The sequence below is a fragment of the Candoia aspera genome, chromosome 16 (genome assembly GCF_035149785.1).
Source record: "Candoia aspera isolate rCanAsp1 chromosome 16, rCanAsp1.hap2, whole genome shotgun sequence".
Classification (NCBI taxonomy): Eukaryota; Metazoa; Chordata; class Lepidosauria; order Squamata; family Boidae; genus Candoia; species Candoia aspera.
In genome coordinates, this window is record NC_086168.1 from 523,527 (window position 1) to 546,141 (window position 22,615).

At 53.3% G+C, this 22,615-nt stretch overlaps 1 protein-coding gene across 2 annotated transcripts in view; it reads right to left on the reverse strand.

The window, feature by feature from the left end:
- Positions 1 to 2,078: 2,078 nt before the first annotated feature.
- The window catches only part of BRD3 (bromodomain containing 3), a 34,585-nt gene continuing 14,048 nt past the window's right edge, over positions 2,079 to 22,615 (reverse strand). Inside the window, exons 6-14 of one of the 2 annotated variants that reach the window (XM_063316095.1) lie at positions 20,506 to 20,735; positions 19,844 to 20,215; positions 16,891 to 17,019; positions 15,223 to 15,414; positions 14,478 to 14,543; positions 11,547 to 11,782; positions 10,728 to 11,020; positions 5,350 to 5,478; positions 2,079 to 3,967 (exon numbers count right to left, since the gene is read on the reverse strand). In XM_063316095.1, the coding sequence (XP_063172165.1) occupies positions 3,852 to 3,967; positions 5,350 to 5,478; positions 10,728 to 11,020; positions 11,547 to 11,782; positions 14,478 to 14,543; positions 15,223 to 15,414; positions 16,891 to 17,019; positions 19,844 to 20,215; positions 20,506 to 20,735 (1,763 nt within the window). In that variant the 3' untranslated portion in view covers positions 2,079 to 3,851. The remainder of the gene's footprint in view (positions 3,968 to 5,349; positions 5,479 to 10,727; positions 11,021 to 11,546; positions 11,783 to 14,477; positions 14,544 to 15,222; positions 15,415 to 16,890; positions 17,020 to 19,843; positions 20,216 to 20,505; positions 20,736 to 22,615) is intronic. The other variant, XM_063316096.1, reaches the window with a different exon arrangement.

Here is a 22,615-nt window from a genome sequence, read left to right on the forward strand (position 1 = left end):
CCAAGATCTCTCTCCTCTGCAGAGTTGGCTGCTGCTCAGGCCAAGGCCACCCGGCTCTTTGGCAGAAGAAAAAGTAAAGGCACCGTTGGTAGAAGCAGAGTTGCAGAAGACCCCAGGCAGGACAGGCACCCACCCAGCCTCTGCTTCAAGCAGCGGTCCATCCCACCTGCTGACCATTCGTGGAGGCAGGAAGTCCCTCCTGCTGGCCAGCCTGAGCCTGCCTCTGCAGGGCCTTCAGAGGAGGGCTGTGCGGCTCCAGGCAGGAGAAGGATGCGTTCAGAAGTTTCTTGGGAGCCAAGTGCAGACCAGCTGCCTGCTGGAAGGAATGCAGGGAGCCCCCATGGGGCGGAAGCTCGTATTCCTCCCCCCATTTTAGAGCCAAGCAAACCCCTGAAGGGACTCCCAGCCCTCCCACTTGCTCCTGGACCTTTCCACAGAAATTGGGTGGGTGGGTGAAGGGCAGCTTGGGGCACATGCAGGAAGAGGCCACCCTTTCCAATACCCACAAGGCCATTCCCAACAATCCTAATGTGCTGGCTGAGATTGATGGGAGCTGTAGTCCAGTTTGGGTGAGGCAGAGATGGAAATTTGCCCCTTTCCTGTGAACTCTTGGTTGGGGAAGGCTGAACCTCCCCTCCCCCACAGGAGTTTCCTCTCAGGCCATGAGGGGAATCAGGACCCTGGTCCTGGTCCCGAAAGCCACGTCCTGAAGTTTGCTCTGAACCAGGGCCAAGGTGGGCAGCTTCGCCTTGGGGCTCCTCCGGCTGCCCCCACCGTGCCAGACAGGGCCATTCCAGAGTGTTTCCCGGCCTTCCTCCTGGGCCCTGCTATGGCGCTTAGTCCCGGAGGCCCTGACAGCAGCACTCCCGGGTGTGGGGAGTCCGGGGCTTCCTCTCTGCTGCTCACCCTTGTGCATCGCCCCCCCCCCCCCGAGCTCCTTGCAGGCCAGGCCAGCTTCTCTGCTGGTTGCTGACACCCTCCCTAGTAAGCTCCCAATTCTGCAGCTGGGGAATGCCCAATGGGCAAAACTCGCTTGCTGAAATCTGGCCTGCTGACTGGTGGGCTTGCCATCCATTCCCAAAGCCTCCGGGCCACCCAGAGGGACAGAGTCCACACAAGCACTGGAATGGTGGCACCTCCACACCTTGGCCACAGCTTGCAGTGTCACCTGAGCTGTGGGCTGTTGGTTCAAATCTTGAATATGCATTGACCAAGCTCAGGACCACAGGTATGTGGCAAGGAAGCCAGCTGGGTTTAGATGCCAGTGCTCCTAGTAGCCTGTGGGAAACAGCTTGCGCAGAAAATGGGATATTTGACCTCAACCTGTCAGCCCCTGACAATGAAGACAAGTGCACCAGGTTAACCATCCCATCCAGGCATGCAAGTTGCCAAGCTTGGTTCCAGATGACATGGTAGACTGGGGTGTCCAGAAACTAGGTTTGATAACCTACAACCCACTTTGAGTGCCAGTTCTGGGCTTCCCAGATAGCTTTCCTTTGGGCCCGGAGCAGACGTAATTATGATGGTCAGAAAGCAACACCTGCCCTCGATCTAAAAGTACAGCTTGGCATCTGATGGGAGAACCAAATTCGAATCGCTCCCGTTTTGTGAAACACACCCCTTCCCAATCAGGCCATCAGCCTTCTCCGGCCAACCTCAGCATCTGCTCTTTGGGCATATTTTACCTTTGGTAAACAATGATCAGTCTGGCCCTTCCACATTTTGTTTCACACTCCACGGTGCCCCCAAATGTCCACCTCCAGGGAGGAATATTCCTGTTCACCCAGGAGAGGGTTTTGAGGTGCCCAAAATGTGACTCTGGTTTGGCTGTGGCTGCTGTACCCGCTCAACTGGCCATGGTGCCCAGAACTTTGGCGAGAGCCGGAGGGCAGGGCAGTCGTGGATTTAGTGGCCCAAGGACAATCAGCTCAACGAGTTTTGGAACTTTTTTTTTAACTATTTAGCTGCCCAGAGTCGTGGGTTACAAAGTGTATCAATCAGTGAAATACAATTAAACACACCCTTCTGCTCCCTAGCTTTGTATCGCGTGAAGTACAGAAGTGGCATCTGCTCTCAAATGGGTCTTTGTCGCTTTATTATTTTTTTCCAAACTGTTCTACTTTAAAACAAGATACAGAGAAAAAGACCGACGTGGGAGAAGACTAGGAATATACAAATAAAACATGCTTTATCTGGAAGTTACCAATACCTGTAAGTCCAAAGTCTATACAAAAAGAAACCAAAAGAATCCCAAACAATCCCATTTCCCCAAAACTGAATACACATACAAGGAATAAGCACCAGAACAGGAAACTATCAAAGATCCATAGCACCTGTTGGTTAAAAAGTCAAATACATTTAAATTAAAAGGGTTCCCAATTTTTTTTTCAGAGCTTAGTTTTAAAAACAACACAAACCCTACATTTTTTCTGCTGCTCTTCAAAACGCAGGATACATTTTAAGTGACCATTGGAGTTAATAAATAAAGTATTTCTATGTACATGAAAAAGGATAATCAATTCCAGGTGTGTCATGTGCAAAGTGCAGGTCTCCAGGGCAGGCTGGAGAAAAAAATAGCTTCTAAAAAAGGGATGAACCTTACAAAAACATCACTTGCCCACCCCTCCCCGGCCCCAACGCATATTCTCCCACCATACCTTGAGGTAAAAGTTTTGATTATTTGGAAACCTGCACTTGCACGACACACAAGTTCACCTTGCAAGAAGGGAGGCCTGGTCCGCAGCTCAGTGAGGGCGCCAGCCCCAGGTCCTGGCTGTCCTGGGACTCGGGGACTCCCTTCAGTGGATCTGGGGCAGCCCCTTGCCTTTTGGCCGCTTGGAGGGGAACTCGGCACGGGAGCCTCCCCCCTCCAACGCAGGCGAGGCTTAGAAGGGAAGCCCATGGGGGCCCCGCGAGCTGCTTGACTGGGAGACCACCAAGCAGTGAGGAGGCTAATCAGGCTCCCTCCTCTGGCAAGCGGGCAGAGGGGCTGGGGTGCCACAGCCTTCCTGCTCCCCCGACAGGAAGGAGATGCCGTCCTGCACAGGCAGACACAATGCCTCGCCGAGGGGGCTGGGGACCAACTTGCAGCAGCTCGCCCCTCGCTGTGCCCAGGGAGCATGATGCACCCAGGTCGCATGCAGCGCCTTCAACAGGTCAGCCACCTCTGGAGAACTTTTCGCAACAAGAGCGTGAATCTATATATTGATTAAAAAAGGTAAAAGAAATATCTAAAAAGGTACGCTTTAAAAAACAATCCACAGTACATGAGCTTTTTCTTCCCTCTTAACTATAAAAAAAAGATTACGATCATCATCCCAATGGAGAAAGGGTGCCACTGCCAGGTGTAGTCAGAGGTCTGGCAGAAGATGACAGGCATTGGCAACTGTCCTTGTCCTTCCAATGCTACTGTACCGCTCGCCGAGGTTCCCATCCCCACGCCAAGATCCCACCCCCCGTCGCCTCAGGTCCTAGCAGGAAGGATCAGCAGCTCTGGGGTGGCCAAAGGGAGCCCGCCTGGAAGGGCAAAGCTGCCCCCCCACCCCGCATTTAGACCGCAGGCGCCCAACGTGTCTGTTGAGTTCTCCTTCAGCGTTTCAGCATCTCAGGTTAAAAAAGGGTTTAGAGACTTTAAGTGATGCAAATTCTTTGCCACCAAGTCTAGTCAGACGTTTGACCTAATAAAAGTAGGAGGAAACTCTTCGGATCATTCTATAACACTGAATCCTTTAAAAATGCTTTAAAAGAGTGGAAAACGCAGACTTGGTCATGATGGAAGAGAGTAACCATTAAAAAAATAAAACGAGGGAACGCTGTAAAGCTTCAGGTCCAGGAGGGTGAAGAGTCCCCGGTCATTCTGAGTCACTGCTGTCTGAACTGGACCCGCTGGAACTTGTGCTCCCCGATTCGGAGCTGCTGCTGCTGCTGAGATGAGAGGGGCCTCCCGAGGGTGCAGAGCCAGATTTTTCTAGCAAGCAGGAAAAGGGGCAGATGTGAGTGGCTGGCTGAGCCCTGGCTGCTGGCTCCCTGCTATGGCGGGGCAGCTCCCTCCCCACCTTCCCTTGCACGGGCGTGGGTCTCTGGCCCGGCAGACGCCACCCAGCACAGGAGGCCCTGTCCCCGCCTTTGGTGCTCTGGGCAGCAGCCCCCGAGTGCTTCCCCACTTCAGCTCAAAGCTCAAAGGCTCTGCAGGGGGAGGGAGTCACAACCGCTCTAATGCAGATTTGGGGGAATCACGGTTGATACTGAAAAAGCTGGCTCGGTCCTCGGACGGGAGATCCCCAAGAGATCCTGGGCCGGGAAGAGGCCAAGAAGCTGAGCAGAACAGCCGGGACACGGTGTGTGGTGCGAGCAGGGGAAGAGCCGGAGGGAATGGAACAGACGTGGGATGCGCTGGCTGAGGGAGAACAGGGAGGAACTGGGAGATGGACTGGGGGTGGCGCCACAGGGAGGAAGGCATGCTCCTCCCCGCTGAATACCGAACGGCAGGGGACGTGAGCGACTCTTGGCTTGGTGAGGGAGCTGGATTTCCCCCAGAAGACGGACTCGGCCAACGTAGCACAGGGCCCCTCTGTCTCTGCCGCCACCCTGCTGCCCCCAAGCCTTCCCCTGGGGCCATCTTCAGTGGAGCCCTCCGTCCTTTCCCCCTTGGCCACAAAAGGTACACTGCAGGGCTTGGCCCTCCATGCTCCGTTCTTCCCCCTCTGGCACTGGCCCGCCTCCCTCCAGGTTAAGGGTACTGGCACTCCTGTGGCCAACTACCTGGGCCACCGCTGCTTTTCCTGGGAGCTGCCAAACAGCCATGGTGGCGTAACAGGGCATGGGCGGAGAGAGGCCTGTTTTGCCCTTACTCTGAACAAGCACTCTTCAGAGACCCCCAGGCCAGGCACGTCGAACCACAGGATTCGAGGCTTGCCTATCTGCCGCTCCCCCAGCCAGACTGCTCTCCCAGTCCGGTTGCTGGGTTCCACAGGTGTGCCGCATGCTAGAGCAGGGTTTTTACGACCTTCCCAGGTCACGGAACCTGTGAGCGAGTGAGTTTCCTGGAACCTCCACTCATGAAGAAAAACTCCAGCGACAGAAAGATAGCTGCACTGCAGTGAACCTTTCTGGGCCCTCAAGCCTCCCACAGAGCCCGGTCGGAAAAGTCAGAAAGCAGCGGAGCACATGGCCCTCCCAGGGACACGGACCGTGGGGCCAGAGCCTCTTCTCCAGAACAGCTGCCTGGCTGTGAGGCGGAGACTAAGGCCAGCCAGAGCAGCCTCTGCATGGTGCCAGGGAGGGAGGGAGGGCCGCCTACCCCTCAACGCCCTTGCCCTGCATCGCTCGGCGTGGCTGGGAACAGCTCACCTTTCTTGGCCGGCTTCTTGCTGTTGCTCAGCTGCCCGCTCACGTCCTGCAACCGCTTTTCCAGTTCCTTCTTCTTTTCCTGAGCAATCTCTTCCTTGGACTTCGCAGCCTGTTTCTTCCCACCTGCAGCTGTGAGGGAGAGAAGCAGATAGTCTGAGATGGGGAGAAGGGCCAGGATCGCCAGCTTGCCCAGAGAGGGAAGAATCCCAGGACTTGATGCGCAGAGCTAGATGGTCAATTGGTCAGCACCTACCAAAAGGCCACCCTATTTTAAGCATTTCAGTAAAAGTTTTACTGAAGTTGGACAAGGGTCCAGATGGCCAAGACCTGGGCTGCCACGCTGTGACAACGCCACAGGCACAGAGGAGACAAGAGGGCTCACATGTGAGCAGAGCGACGCCACAGAGGTGGAGAGGGCAGTGACCCTGCTCTGGGCACCCAGGTTTGACTCTCAGGACATCCATGGACACTGGCTTGATGGCAGACCAAAAGGGAGAGCAATTATTGGAACTGGCCGCCCAGGTATTTAAATCTCAGAATGTCCAGTGTGACGGATGAATGACCATATGGAGGTACTCCTCCTCGAATTTAAGGAGCCAGCAGTCCCTAGGTAACCTACATGGACATCAAGATCTCGAGTACTGCGTGCCCCAACTGACCTTTCTGAGATTCAGAATGCTCTCCAATCCCCACTGTTTGGGGACACCATGAAGAAAAGCACCCTGAGAACTCCTCTGCCTGTGAATCGGTCTCTGGGGCTTCGATAGGAAGCAGATGTCCAGCAGCCTGATGTGTCAGTGGCACCTTCTAATTCTGCCATGACAAGGTGCAAGAAGTAACAAGGGGGTGATGCTGGCCTCAGAATTCTATGGTGCGGTTGTAGGAAACTGTGTGAAGCATTTGGGATGATGGAGAACCAACGCTGGACAAATAGGTGATGTCAGTCTTCTGCTGACAGACCTTGGTAATGGCTGCGGCTTGGGCCCTCCTCCCAAGCCCAACTCTGCCCCATGATGGGACAGGCAGTAGTAGACATCAACAGTAGCACTGCTTTCGTTTGTTCCTCTACTTTAATCCAAATACAGGCAGTCCTTGACCTACAATGACAACTGGGACTGGCATTTCTGTCGCTAAGCGATGGTAATCCCTGCAGTCCTGGTTGCCATCGTTCACTGAATCCCACAGTCGTTAGGTGAGGCAACTTCCACAAATGGCTGGTGCGGTGCAAGCACAGAGGGGTCGGGGAAGGTGCGCAGGTGGGGGAGACTTACCCCAGCGACTTGCGACCTTGCCTGCCGGCTTCCCCGCTGACTTTTTGGGGAAGCCGGCAGGGAAGGTTGCAAATGGCGATCAGTGCGAATGGGTTGCCAAACGCCCAGATCGCGGCCACATGACCGCAGGGGCTCTGCAATGGCCGTAACTTTGGGGACCGGTCGTAAGTCCCTTCATTCAACACTGTTGTAACTTGGAACGATCGCTAAATGAATGGTCGTAAGTCGAGGGCTACCTGTAGTTTCTACAACATCACCAAGTTGGATTTCTTAGGAGGGCATACTTTTAACACACAGTGGAACTCTTCCTCCCCTTCTTTCACTGCTGTTCCTTCCGAACAAATTTATCCTTCAACTGCTACAGCTGAACCATGGGACTCATTTATTACTGTTATTTATATGAGTATTATTTATCTAGAATATTCATCTGCTCATTCTGTTAACAGCTCATCCCAACAGGTCTCTGTTAAACTATTACATTTCCCTTCCTATGCTAAGAGTCCAGGTTCATTTTCCTTACTTTCCATAGTCTCATCTTCACTTGCTCCTTTGTAGATTTGTATCTGCAAGTTCACGGCAGGGTGCGGAGCGCTCCCTGCACAACGGCTTGCGAGGTGGGCTGGGCTGGGCGAGAGAGAGAGAGAGAGACTGTCCCACAGTGTCCCGGGGAGCTTCTGTGGTGGAGGGTGGACCTCCACTCTTCTCAGCGCCTCACCCCCTTAACCAGCAGACAGCAGGGGATCTCTTCAGGAGCCAGTGCACTTTCTGAAGTTTCACTGAGTGGTTGAGAAGGCCTCATCATACCAACCCTTCCATCTTCTTCTAAAGGACACAAGCCCTTATCTGAGGTTCTTGCGTTAGGGTTTTTGTCTCCAATTCCAACTAGGCACAGGGTTCAGGCCATGTCCCAGAAACCAAACTTTCTGTTGACACAAAAGAATAACCAATCATTCATCCACAGTAATCTTCTCTCTTTCTAGTCCTCTTTCATGGCTTGAAAAAAATCCCACCTGAGCCCCCAGGGTCTTGACTGTTTTCCTAGAGCTCTGTGGTGCCACAATTGTAGCTGTTCTTGCCAAATCCCCATGGATTCACAGGAAGGAGTAATAGTCAGTGGACCTTGAAAGGTGTCTGCCCCATCCTGATCCCAGCATGCTTCAATGCTCTGAAGGGGCCAGCTGGCACACACCTGCTCTGCTTCTTGGCAACAGTGGGTCGCCATCGGCCACCACCCTTCATCTTCCTGCAGGGTGCAAGGGCGTCCCTTCTGCCCTTCAGGGATCCGTTTCTTTCTCTTGGCTTCTTCTTTTCCAGACTTGCTGTCTCCTGTGACAAGCTGCTTCCAGCTTCTCCTGGAAGCTGTTTCTGAGTTCCAGCAGTGCAGAGTATCTTTTCCACCTCCTGCTTCAGGTCATCACGTGCATCAGCTGGGATGCTCCTCCTTGATTAATCTTTCTCATGGAGAGTTGCTTTCTCTAGTCCTGTTGTAGCACCTTCCTTTTTAAAATCTGAAATCTTCACACTTCCTTATCAGGCCAACTTGTTTTTTCCCCAAGCAACACCATAAGCTTGCACTTGCTGCAATACAGGCCAGGTTTTCAGACAGGAACACAGACGCTCCACGAGCATTGCAGGTTGTGACTACAGAGACCCATCTGGGTATCTTCACTGTCTACCTCACTACCCGAGAGAAAGGCTTGCATTTCCTCTTGCTACCTTTTCAGGTTCTCAGGTTTGCAAAACATATACTGTTCCCCAGAGGGAGTATTCGTTTAGGACTTCTGCTTAATTCCCAGGCCATGCTCCGCTGGCAAAGGCCATTGCTTTTCATGTTCAACATTCAGAAAAAGTTAAATGCTCGGCTGCATCTAGTAAATCAGCATTTATCCACAATTCAATCATGGCAGAAGGGAGCAACCTGACATACAACACGGAGACCAAGGCGAGCCAGAACGGCAAGTCAGAAGAGTCTCCTTCCTGCTGTGTGAGAGAGAGCAATCCCACGGTCTTTGCCGTCACCGCTTGTTACGACTGTGGGACAGCAGCCAGGCACACTGAAGAGAGTGCAGCGGGGAAGAGGGTGTGCTACTGCAGGGAAATGAAGCCCACTGGGCAGCTAGAGGAAGACCCTCCTCCATCACAACCTGCCTCTGCAGAGCACGCTCAGCAGACAAGGAACCCTGGGTGGGTTGCCAAAGGTTTGGGCTGCCTGTGCCTCGTTGTTGAGGCCGAAGAGTCGTCTGAACACTGTGACCACCTTGCAGTTCCAGCTGATTTCGTTTACCCCAGAGACAGGCGAAGAGCGGAGCGAACAGCATTCTATCACTGCAAAAGGGTTATGCTTTCCAGTCACCAAGCAGACCCGGGGGCAGTTCAGAATGGGACAGACAGCCCTACAGGTAGTCCTCGATTTATGACCACAATTGGGACCGGAATGTCTGCTGTTAAATAATGCAGTCATTAGGCAAAATATCATGTGACCGCACCGCTTAGTGACGGTAGTTCCAGTAGTCCCAGTTGTGGTTATTAGGCCACAACTGTGCTGTCATTAGGCGAGGACCTCACATTTCTCCTGCCCTGCCATGCTCGTCTTTGCTTCAGTTCCCCCCACCTGCCTATCTTCTCCCCCATCTCTGCCCTTTTGGCTGCCCTGCACTCTACCACCTACCCCTGCTGTCCCTGCCGCCCACAGCTGGCCTTTGCCACCTTCCTCCCGCTGCTGCTGGCTGGGACCCAGGTGCTGGGTGAGGGTGTAGCCCTGGGATGTGCATGGCAAGTGCAACAGGGCAGCCAAGCCTCATCTGCTGAAGGGAGCTCGCCAGGCAGGGCCAGAGAGGAAGCAACGCGACGGCGAGGCACTCTCCATCTCCAGGCAAGGCAGGAGGGCTGGCAACAGCTCCCTGGGCAAAGGTGGAGGCTGTGGGTGAGGCGCTGCTTGGGGTGGCAGCAGAACTGGAGGAAGCAGAGGGAGGCGGGCTTCCCGGAGGCGCAGCACACATCCTGCAGCTTGTGTTGGAAGTGCTCCTGGAAAACGGGCCTGCGGGCTTCAGCGAGGGGTGGAGACGAGCCCAGGGCTGGCAGAGCCTGCCCGCCAGCCCTCTGCTCGGTCTCAGCCCAGCCTTCCTCCTGCAGTGCCTCATGAATGGCCAGCAGCTTCCAACGTGCTGAAGACCGCAGACCGGTTCTCCGGGGGCGCTTCCGGCCCATGCTCTGCAGCTCTATTTGGGGAACGGCTCAAGCAGCCCCGGGACGAAGGCCTGGTGCGGCCGGCAGCTGCCTCATATAGGGCCAGGTTGGGTGCGCCTCGTCATCAGCAGGAGGGTGGCCGGCGGTGATGTGAGGCTTGAGAACGGCATTTCTTGGGGCAGTGGCATGGCTGTGGCTGAAGGAGAGGCCTGGGAGCAGTGGTGGCTGGCTGAGACTGCTGAAGGCCCTGGGCCTCCATGTCAGCCCTGGCCCCGCCACTGCCCCTGAGGAGTGCCACTGTGCAGGGCGGCCAAAAGGGCAGACGGGGGAGAGACAGGCAGGCGGGGGGAGCTGAAGCACCCCTGCGGTGATGGGTGCAGGTGAGCTGCCAAGTGCCTGAACTTTGATCACATGACCGTGGGGATGCTGCAACAGTTGTAACTTTGGGGGCTGGTTGTAAGCCACTTTTTTCAGGACCGTTGTAACTTCAAATGGTCACTGAACGAATGGTTGTTAAGTCGAGGGCTATGTGTACTTGCAGCTACTGCAGCCCTGGGGAACAGGGCTCCTGGCTATAGTTTTTCCACAGCCCCTGGCCTGATCCAGCTCATTTTAAACCTGTTACTTCTTTTGCTGGCATCTCTCCCACACTGAATAGACTGTTTTCTGAGTTACCTGCTGATGGACAGATAGGCCCTTATTTATAATTCATTTCTAAAACAGTGTGGCTGGAAAGAACATAAAGAGGGGAGCAGCGTTTTGATATTTTTCCTTTTCCAACTGAAAACAGCCAAGCCCTTTCAGCTGGCATATAAAACGAGGAAACGTCGGACACCTTAAGACACGTGTCTCTCCAGGTCTCCCCTTACAGAACAGGCTCAAGGGTGGGGCCCAGACAACGGTACGAGGAGTCCCACTCACAAAAGGGCTTCCGCTGCTTTTTCTGCAAGCAAGACTTCACGTATCTCTCGAGTTCCCGTAACGTCGTGGGCTTCAAGGTCTCAAAATCGATCTCGATCTCGTCGGGGTTGGAGTCCCGGAGAGAGGGCTCCCGGGACTGGATGATGTGGACCACCCGGCCCAGCTTCTCCCCAGGCAGGCGATTGATGTCCAGGCTGAGCTGGCGCTTCTCGTCATAGGTCATGGGGAGGCCCTCTTCCTCCTCCTCCGAGTCGTAGGTCGCCGAGGCCGGCTTCCCGGCTTTCTTCGGCTGCCTGTAGAGAGGAGGGGGGAAGTCAGGGCCCGGCAGCTCAGAGCAAAGCCCCTTTGGAGCCCTAGGCTTCTTCCGCCCTGGAGGCTGCTGCCTGGGATTTGACCGCCTCCGCCAAGTCTGGCACCCTAAGGTGGGCGGGCGGGCGGGCGGGCCTGCGCTCGGCGTGAGTGTGCTGCCAGGGACGCAGCGAGTTGTGGGCAAACAGGCTCCAGGTGCCCAGGTCCTGAGGACTGGACTGGGCTGGCTAGAGCACGCCTCTCGCAGGCTTCACCCTGCTGATCCCTGGACACCCTTGCCAGAAACGCCGCCACCCTTCTGGGCTCTAGGCCTCCCCTTTCCAGAACTGTCACGGAATCTCACAAGGTCGTAATCCGCTTTGTGAATGCCAGCCGCATAGCCTGGCACGATGCTCGGGTGCTCCCCCTGGCCTGCCCGCCAACCACAGCTCTTGCCCTGTCAGGCAGCCGTTCCCAGAAGGCTCCTGCTCGCGTGCCAGGCAGACCCAGCCTGGCCCTCGGGCACCTCACCTGCAAGCGGGAACCGTGCTGTTGGCCTTCTTGGCCGGGGCTTTCTTCTGCTGGGGCGCCTTCGCCGGTGGGGCCGTCTTCGCTTTCTTCTCTTCCTCGGCTTTTGCCTTGTGCTTCTCTTTCTCCTTCTCTTTGTCCTTCTTTTTCTTCTCCTTTTCTTTCTTCTCCTTCTTTTTCTTTGGCTTGTTCACCGGCGCTTGCGAGAGGGCCGCTAACTGCTCATGGACGGCCTTTAGCTATCAGGGAAGACGAAGGGCAGATACTCAGCCGACTGCCGCTACCCTCGGCCCGCTCAACCCTGGCAAACTCTACTGTGCCTGCAAAAGACGGCGGGAGGGAGGCCCAGGGAAAAACTGCCCCTCCCGCCAGCTCAAAGGCAGCTGGTTTCCATCCACCCCAGCCCCAACTGCGGCCTCCATCTCGGGCAGGTCCCCCAAGATGCCATGCAGGAAGTGCTCTCGGGACAAGCAGCTCCCGGCCTTTCAGGCTGCTGGGTGTGGCTGCCCCAGCAAAGAAAACCAGGCTCCTAGCTGCCCTCTTAACACGCTGCGTGCACAAGGCTCTCCCACTGTGCCACAGGATGGCTTACTTGCTGGAGGATTGCATGGGAGGTGAACCCAGCAACGGTGCATGTTTTAACTTGGGCCAAGGGCTAACTATGGGGAGTGAGCCAAGTGGCAAGTGGGGCCATGGGAAAAGTCAATTTCATTTCATTTCACTTGTTCTAAAGTGGTTCTTGATGGTTTTTACATGTTTGTATATTGCTTTTTACATCTTTTTATTGGATTGCTGTTTTTTTAAGAGTTGTAAGCTGCCCAGAGTCACTTAGGTGAGATGGGAATCCACTCCACTCCACTCCACTCCACTCCAAATTTAAGCAAGTTAAAATTCATTCCAGCTAAAAAGATTCCTCTTCCATCAAGGATCTAAGGATGGCCCCCTTCAGTCACGGCCTGTCACTGTATTCCTTCCCGGTCTGGGGGCAAGCCCAGGATGCCTGCAGCACAGGGCCTCCCCCACGGAGCAGCCCTATGCGCAGGAACCTCTTCCCCTCGAGGCCAAGAGGGAAACGCAGGGCCCACTTTCAGAGACTGCCCTGTGCATTGGTGGGCTGGCCCAGCCAACAGGGAGCAGAATACCAGGAACAGCAGAGGAGGCTCTGTGGGCCCCAGCAGCACAGGTTCCAGCATCTTTTTACTGCAATCCTGTTTTACTTGACCCAGAAAAGTGGTTTCCCCACTCAGAGCTAGAAGCCAGGCTGTGGCCATGGGGGGAGACGCATTCTGGGTGGAGTCCGACTCTCAAACTCGGACACTGGAAAAAGCGGGCCTTGCCTGGGACAGGAAGAGCCCAGGCCCATCGATCCAGCCACCAAAGACCAAGCCGGCCACCATCCTGGCCCACCGATGTGGACGTCTTGCTGAAAGGAGGGTCTTCTGCAGAGGGAGGAGCGCAAGGCTGCCAACTGTTTCCTGTCTCAACTCTTGTGCGGTTAAGAGCCCTCCGACACGTGTGAGGACAAAGCGACAGAAGAGCTCCCCTGCACGTCAGGCTAGTCTTAAAAGCCCCGGAACTGGTGATGACCACAGCCAAGGTTTCAGTTAATGAAAGGACCTGGGTTCAAATCCGCAATCAGCAACGATACTCACCAGCAGCCTTGACAAGTTGACCCCTTGGTCTACCTGGCAGGGCTATGTGCGGATGCCACAGTGCTCGTGAACACTTATGGGAGAAGGACCAGACCCTCCAGAGAGTTCTGCCCTCCAGGCTCCCTTCCCCCCAGAGGTCCCCTAGCAAGCGCTCTTCAGGGCTCCCCTCCCTCACGCTTCCAATTAAAATCCAGCCTGAAAAATCGGCAGACACAGTTGGTCCCCCTTAGAGTCATTCCATTTCTTTGTTTTTTTAATGAACTGTTTTAATTCAGCCCAACTCTAAAGTCTGGATGGAACAGAAACTGAAAAATAAAACAGCTGCTACATATATAAATGGATCAAACAAAGATAAGACATGAAGGTGCAATACTGAGGCATGACATCCAGCCAAACCTGTGGATTTCCCCACAGAGGAGAGGAGCGAAGTATCACTATGGTTATTCCCATATTTATGAGGACTAGACACTTGTTCACTGAAAACTAAAGCTGAGATTCTCAGGAAATCTGGTGGCAATACCAGGCATCCTCAAGAGGCAAAAGCATCCTGCAAGAGGTTATGTGACTGGCAGAGCTGCCCCCAGCAACACCCCTGGAGGAAAGCTGCAACTGGGAGATGGTTTGCCATCATGAATCCTTCCCATAACGCCCAAGGGGTGGCGGGCACAGGGCAGTCACCGGGCAAGCCCTGTACCCCAGCAAAGAACTCGGGGCTAGATCTGACACAGCAAAGGCACCCAGATCTCTCCTGGCATTAGAAGGTGCCTCCTGCATGCCAGGCCGGGCCAATAAAGAGCCCCACCTGCCCAGAGAAGCCCACTCCCCTTCTCTTACGAGGAGAGGCTTTCCCAATCTGTCAGCTTTTATACCGCACGCCCCCTGGCTGGCCCACAACATGAGGGGGAGGGACTTCCAATTCACAGCACAACTGCCCCCACTGCCCTCTGGGGACAGCGGCTGAGCCCACAGCAGGACAGCCAGGCAGGATTCTGCAAGCAGCAGCTGGTTGGGCAGGAAGAGAACTGGCTCCCCCAGAGTCCCCCTTTGTGGCAGGAGTGGGGCTGGCCCCTGCCCCCTGGCCTGCCTGCCTTCCATCCGGGCCGGTGACATAGCAGCAGCCCAATGGCTACCCACAAAGCTGTCCTGGACCAGCACAACCGAGGCACCAACTGCTTAGATGAAGGTTTTCTGAAAGCCCTGAGGAACTTTACTTATCTGCACAATACAGTAGGGAAACCATTTTTTAAAAGGGAAAAAAAGGGAAAAAAAAATAAACAAATACATTCCATCCATTCCAGTCTCGGGAGTCAATGACCTTGTAGCACTGCCTCAATGATCGGGAACAGTCCTGTGTGAACAAGAAGACAGGCAGGGAAGCAAATCGGGTGTCCACACTGCACCCTGAGTCAGTGGGGAAGGGGGGGGGGTCCACAGAACCACACTCTGTTCTCTTGGGGAAGCCTGGGACGCATTTGGTCTTTGGTTTCAAGTGCCAAGTTTCTAGTCCTCACTGCTATGACAAATGTATGAGAAGGGAGGGCAGTTGCTCTTCTACTACCAGTCACAGAGTAGGCATGTGCATTATTTTACGCAACCACCAAGAACCCGCTGCTGACCCAATGCAGCAGCTCTGCACAGAGGTGCCAACTTGGCTGAATGCCCTCCCCAGGGAGATGTGCCCCAGCAGGTGCCACGCAGATCTTTGGGAGGTGTTTTGGCCTGTTTGCTCAGTGTTTTCATTACATTCATGTTTTTCTCAGCTCAGCATGACTTTTTTGCCTGTCTGAACGTCTTTCTTAGCTACTTGGTGGTTTATAAAGGGAGCGGGGCTTGCGGAGGATCCTCAGCCGGGGCGAGCATCTCTGTAGAGGAAGACCTCGCAAGGATGCCCTGCCTCTGTGCTGGGGAGCCTCATGCCCACAACTCTCACCAGGGCCTCTCTAAAGGCGGCCTGGGCCAGGACCAGACTGCACATTTGCGAGCGGCCGAGCCCACGAAACAGGGCCAAGGAAAGGGCTGCCACCCACCTGCTCCTGGAGCTCTGCCAGCCGCGTGGCCCGCTCCTCTTCCGAGTCTGAACTGTCGGAATCTGACGAGCTCCCCTCGCTGCTGTGGCTGCTCTCCGTGCTTTTGCTGACGACGGGGGCGGTAGCGGGAGGGGCCGGCGGGGGGTCGGCAGGTTCATCTGGCATCTTGGCAAACCGCATCTCAAAGACGTCCTGTGGGAAGAGCGAGGTTGGGTTGGGTGGGGAAACCAAAGGTGCCCTGAGCGGCCAGGATGTCCCACCCTGCAGCACCGACATCTTGGAGACCCTCAAGAAGAGGCATCCTGCTGCTTCTCCACCAGAGGAGTTCGCAGGGGGAGGACACTGCACGGCCACCCAAGACAAGCCTTTCACGATGCTGGGACGACTACCGGAACTTCCACCCGGAGCCAGGCATGACCATACGGGGTGGGAGATCTGGGAGACGTGGTCCCAACACAACTGGAAGAGACTCCAAGTTCGGGCCAGCTGCCCGGGGCCCCCTTCAGACACGCTGCAAGAATCCTTGGGCGTCCTTCATGCACAGCACCAAGCGGAACGTCTCAACGCTGCCCGGGGTGGACAGACTGGACCATCTTCTGTGTGCGAGGGACAGAGGGCAGCAAGCCAGGCTCTGCCTGAGGAGCAGCTGCGAAGCACCCCCTCCGCTGGCTCCGACAGGTGAGCCCTGGCATGGGGGGGGGTGTTGGGGGGGCAGGGGCCAGGGAAGGTGGTCAGGTAAATTGTACTTCCTTGAACAGTAAGTGCAGCCCTGACCCAACGAACAGGCAGAGCAAACGTAGCAGAATAAACTGTGTGTAATACGTAGGCAAATTTCTGACGTTGCATAAAACGTAGATGACATTTACAGAATTCATTGTTTGAGGGGAAGGTTTTAGAGATTTGAAATGGCAGAATCCACACATTTCTGGATAAAACTGAACGGCTTGGTTTCTCAGACTTGGATGAGCACGTCTTGACTTAAAAATTTGGCTGGAAGTTCCTGAGGGGCTGGAGTGAGGGACCGGCATCTGCTCCGGGCACCCTTTCTTCCTGACCAAACTGCAATTAATGACTAAGTAACTAGGCCAATTTAAAATCAGGAGCGAAGGTGACAGCAGTGCTGTTAAAACTTAATGTTTAAGACCAGCCCCGATCATCATTTAATTCAGAGTGGAGGGAAAGAGCAATTAGCCTCCACTCTGAGGACACACTGCTGAATACTATGCATGTTCTCCAATGAGAACCACGGACCTCTGAGGTACCCCATGCAGCCAGCTGCAGCGCGCAAGCAGGCTGTGGCTTCCCAGGCAGGGGGCGTGGCGGGCCAGTTCTGAGTCTCGGCTGGACCACGGAGCTCCTGGGGCCAGCCTGGCTAAGGCAGCCAAGGCAGCATCCTCGAGAGGAGAGACATGAAGATTTAAAGCCCGCAGGATCGAGAGTAGCGGGCGGTGAGGCGGCCCGCTGCACCTCTGCTGTGGCCCCTGCTCTGGGCCTGCCTCCTTGCGGATGGCGGCAGAACTGGCCAAACCAGAGGAGTGGATCTGGGGACCAGAAGCCGTTCCCTGAAACCACTGACTTCTCGCTAGCAACAGCAGGCTCTGCGATTTGGTTCTCCATCTCCCCCCGCCGCCCGCCTCCTTCTTCCTTCGCGGCAGGAACCACCCTTACCTGCAGCTTCCTCGCCATGGCCACAACTTCATGGTCAGGTGGATTGTACTTGTAACAATTAGAGAACATTAACCGTATATCCGCTGCAAAGCCTTGGGCGTCTTGGTATTCCCGGCTGTCCATTTTTTTCTGCATAGGAACCCGGAAAGGGGCCAGGGTTAGATGGAAAGAGGGAGAGGAGAGGAAAACCCATCAGCATAGACAGAGGACGCTGGCCACTCAAGGACTGCTTAAAAATGAAAGAAGTGGACAAGAAAAGGTAGGTCTACCTACCCTTAAAGCCCCCTTGAGAAGTGACAGACCAGTCAAGGTGTTGCACGTGCAAAATTTGAAGAAACATTAAAGGGGTAAATTGCTGAGATGTGCAGAAGCACAGAACAGTCACAGAACTCAGCCAGGATGTGGCTTTCGTCCAAGAGAAGAGGACTCATCCTGAAAGAGGGCCCAGGGCAGCCCCTCACGTGATCATGGCCCCCAACCTGCTGCGGCCGCTCCCTCCCCCAAGGCAATCCCAGGCCTCCAGCCAGGAGCTCAGAATAGCAACCCCTGTTCGATCCCCACATGGACTCCAATGTGGCTTTGCTCTGGACATGCAAATGGCAACGAGACCCTTCCCGACAAGCCCAGTGCCTGGGACTTGCTGCCAGCTGAGCCCATCAGGACCGGGGGGCCGGGAGACGTCCTTCCTTCCTTTCCTCCCCGCAGGAAGAAGGCACAGCTTCTTCCGCAGCAGCACACTGGCTCTCCCCACTCAGGGTGGCAGCAACATGGGGGATGCCACAGAAGCCCTCTGCTACAAGAGCCTTGAAGGCTCTACTCTCTGTAGCCATACCCTGGTCACCTCCCGGATGGATTACTGGAACATGTGCTACACTTGAAAAGCATCCAGAACTACAGCTGATACAAAATGGGGTGGTGCGGGCAGTTAGTGTGTGCCCTAAGGTCACGGGTTGCCAGTTTGCTTCTGGATTCAATTCAAGGTGCTGGTTATGACCTATAAAGCCCTACATGGCATCCCGCAGAGGGAGCATGTTGTGGGCCTCATCCACAAAAGAATTCCATTGGACAGAGCCCAGGAGGAGAGCCTTTTCTGCCATGGTACCCGGCCCCTCGATAAAATAGTTAAGAGCAGAGACATCACACTGACAACAAAGGTCCACATAGTTAAAGCAATGGTGTTCCCCGTAGTAACATGTGGCTGCGAGAGCTGGACCATAAGGAAGGCTGAGAGGAGGAAGATGGATGCTTTGGAACTGTGGTGTTGGAGGAAGATTCTGAGAGTGCCTTGGACTGCAAGAAGATCAAACCCGTCCATCCTCCAGGAAATAAAGCCAGACTGCTCACTGGAGGGAATGATATTAAAGGCAAAACTGAAATACTTTGGCCACATAATGAGAAGACAGGACACCCTGGAGAAGATGCTGATGCTGGGGAGAGTGGAGGGCAAAAGGAAGAGGGGCCGACCAAGGGCAAGGTGGATGGATGGTATTCTGGAGGTGACGGACTCGTCCCTGGGGGAGCTGGGGGTGCTGACAACCGACAGGAAGCTCTGGCGTGGGCTGGTCCATGAAGTCATGAAGAGTCGGAAGCGACTAAACGAATAAACAACAACCTGGCCTCTGGAAAATCATTCCCCCTGAGGTTAGATTGGCCCCAACTTTGTTGGCCTTTAGGGAGGGTCAGGAAGGCTGTGCCATCAGGCCTGGGATCCTGTGGATGTATTGCCTGTGAGTCGTGGCTGGAACTCTCCCGCACTATGTTTTTTGCTTAACTGTTTTTAATTTTATTTATACAAGTTTGCTTTTTGCTGTTTTAACTTGTAAGCTGCCCACAGTCTTGTGAGTGAGATGGGCAGCTATATAAAGTGAAATAAGTAAGTATGATCACAGCAGATCCAATCTGGGCTTTCCCTCCCAGGCCGTCAAGGCAGGGCAGTCCCGCTACCTTGCCATCCTCCCCATCGTCCTGGAGGAAGGCGAGACAGAGAGCACCCCAGGCCTGGCGGGTCAAAGGTGGCTCCTCCCTGTGGAAGACAAGCATCCTGCCTATCTCTTCTCAAACCTTTACCCAGCCACTTCTACATCATTAATGTTTTTGGGCCTCCCGGGGCAGCGGCCAGCAGAGGGCAGAGTGGAGGGAGGTTGGCTCAGTTCAGCGCAAAAAGGTGGCAGCAGCTACTTCAGCATCCTGGCAGAGGGAGTCCGGGCTGACGGACCTGATCCAACTTATTGGGAGCTCACACGCTGCTTCTGTGTCTTGTCTTGGGTCAGTGGTGTTGTGATCTGGAGGACATTACCATCAGTCCACTGCCATGGACAGATCCTGTCCTCTTGGCCCTAGAGTTCTCTGGGACTGCCCCCACTGCAGAGGGGTTATAGAGGGAACTTGGTGCGCTTCCTGAAGCTCTGGTGCACGGCTTCTCTGAGGCCTTACGTGCACCTTAGAAAAAGCATGCGACGAGACCTTGGATTGGGTAGTGCTTGTGTGGACTCTCCGTGTTAGTAATCCTATGCAGCCCCCTGGTGGAGGGAACAGCTCCAGGAGAGGAAAGGAGGCAAGAGACGGGAGCAAGGTGCCCTGGGGATGCACAGGCAACAGTACCGTGGGCTACAGTGCAACACAGCCCCGCCAAACCTGGCCAACCTTGCAAGGGCTGGGGAGCAAAGCAAGCACAGGCAGGGACCAGGGGCTCTAGCAGTGCTGCAGCACCACCTGCAACAGGTGAGAAGGGGCAGCCTTGCTGGGCCAAAGCAGAACCAGCAGGTGACTCGTAGGACCAGACTCCACCTGCTAGGTCAAACACGGGGTGGGGGGGGCAACTCATGTCGTTCCTCTGGGCTGCCCTGTGGATGCCCGCCAAGGTCTCTTGAGCCAACCTTTCAGAAACAGGCCCTCAGTCCAGCAACCAGCGACAGCGCTTGGCTAAATGCAGAAGTGGTATAAGGCGACCTACCTTGACGGTGCTGAGGTCCATGGGGTGCTTGATGATGTCGTGGTAGTCGTGCAGCTCCAGGGCCTCGGCATCCACCGGCTTGTAGAAGGGCCAAGCGTAGGCGGCGTGTTTCTTGGACAGCATCTCCTTGAGGATGCTGTCACAGTACTTGAGGTGCTCTGAGAGCTTGCCCTTCTTGCCCGCATGCTGGGGGACCTCCCCATCTTCCAGGTCCTTCTTTGGCGGTTTGATCGGCCGGCCACCGCTCTCCCGCCGAGCCACCACTTTGGCTTGCTTCGAGTCCAAAAGCTGGGGGGGAGATTCGCTCCGGCTGGCTGTGATGGCTGATGTGGTGGGCGTGGTGGTGTCTGCTTTCCGCTTCACCCCCTTTTTCTGAAATTCAAGCACAGCCCATAAGAAGGGGGTGGGAGGAGAAGTCCCCAAGAATGTGGGTGAGACGAGCCACCTACAGACACCCTCAGAAGGGTGTGCAAGGTGGCCGGAGAGATGGTGGCGTCCCGGCGTCTCTCTGGCCTGAGGCCAGAAGCGAACCACCATCTGCAAGCAAGGGAGGGGTAGCGGGAGCAGCGGAGAATTGTCCCCAGAGGCCCCCAGGACCCTCGCCATCCCTGCCTTGGAAGAGAAGCTGCACAGAGGGAAGGTGTCCCCCCGGCCCCAATTACCTTGACGATTGGTGGCGTTGGGGGAACGACTGCCATGATTGGGGTGGCAGGAGGCGGGGGAGGTGGCACAGGCGTTGCAGGGGGGGCAGCGATGGGCATGACATTCGCAGTGATGGTTGGCACAGGCGTGACGGCAATTACGGGCGTCTGCGATACCGACGGAGGGACACTCTGGAAGGGGGCGGGGGGGGATGCTGAAGAGACAGCAGTCGCTGCTGTGTGCTGGGCCCCTGCAGAAAGGGAACAGGGAAAGGTTGGATGGTCGGGCCGATGCCGGAGCGTTCTTCCGCTCCTCCTTTGGTTTTGCTGAACCACAACTCAATCTCACGCAATACCTTTCTCCTTAACGTGCAGCCCATCTGCTAACCCCAAGCAACAATACCAAGTCTTTTGGAAAAGAATTTTGATTTTCATAAATCTCCACAAGCAAGACGGTGAGGAAGAAAAATAATATTCCATAGCCTATTCTCATCTTTGCACAGCAAATCTCTTCCTAACCAAGAGAACTGACTCACCTTTTCATTTGCTGAGGAATTTATGGCATAGAAATTCTCTTTTCCCCCCACTTTTTAAAATGCCGTTATATTGCATAAGCTAAAAAAATACGTAATACTGAAGAATAAAAATACAAAAAGCAGAATGAAAAATAGAGCATATGTAAAAACACTGTGAAGGAGAATTTGGTGACACATTCTATTCTTTTTCCCCAACTACCAGTCAATACCATATACACTTGCAGATAAGCCGAGAATTTTAGGCTCGAAAATACACCCAACAAATTGGGTCCGGTTTGTCCACAGATGGGCTTATCTGTGAGTATATAACTTTTTTTAAACTACCCGTATATACTCATGAATAAGCCAAACCAAAGTACTGCGAAAAATGTGTCACCTGTGGATAAGCCAATTGTGAAACTTGAAAATGGAATCTATTCTGGAAAACAGTATTATAGATATAAAATGTAAAAACAAATGAAGTTCTTCAGAATATATTAAACAGAACATAAAAATTTCGAGTGTCAGTTTATCTGCAGGTGACACATTTTTCATGGTATTTTTGTTAAAAATCCGAGGGTCAGTTTATCCATGAGTATATACGGAACTTGAACATTTATGCTATACTTTTACTATTTAATATTAAACATTAGAAAATTTTGCTTACATCTAAGTCATTTCATCTGTGGTTTTTAATTAATCTGACTCTCTAAATTACAGCCTGACAAATTTTTCAACAAGTAGCTAATCCCACATTTTGCATTACTATAATCTATCACTACCTTCCAGAACTATCTATATTCATCAGGGAGAATGTCCTAATTTTTCAGGATTCTTTTGGTATCTTTATGAAAAGTAGTTTACTACATACTTCTAATATATTTTTTAAGAAGTGTGATGGGTAACATAGGTTCATGTAATATAAATACAACTTTTTCTATATCAAGTATACCTTTTTAACCATGTTATCTACTAATGATTCAAATTTGTTTTAATTATTGTACTATATTTTCCAAGTATTTCTTTAAAAAGTAATGACTACATAACAGTACTCCCTATCTCCTTTTTGTAATGTAATAAGGAACATTTACCAAGATCTTAGAAGTAGTAGAGTACAAACTGAAAGAAACTGTTTTATAAGTATTTAAATCCTACTAGTTTTGTGTTTGTTTTTTGCTAAAAATGTATTTAATGCTGTATACCTCCTGGAAATGCAATAAATGATAAGTGGTTAGAAATCTTTTAATAAATGAATAAAATTACCTAAACTACAAAGATCTTTGTGTGTATTAAAATCCAATCAAACCATATGAGATTATTGAATCTAAATTTCCATTCTATTGAATCTAAATTTCCTTTCTATTGAATCAAATGCCTTTTCAATAGGCACCAAATATTTCCAATATTTCACATTAGGTAATATAGCTGTAACAATTTTTAGAATCACTATCCGAAATGTAATATACCAACACACTGTAATATGTAATAGTCCTGCAATTGGTAAGCATCAATTAACCTTATTGCATTGCTGAAATCTCCTGAGCGTATATCACTATGCTGCACATACCTCTCAGGCTGTTGTTATATTAGAGATCCTAGTTTACACAGAGTATGCT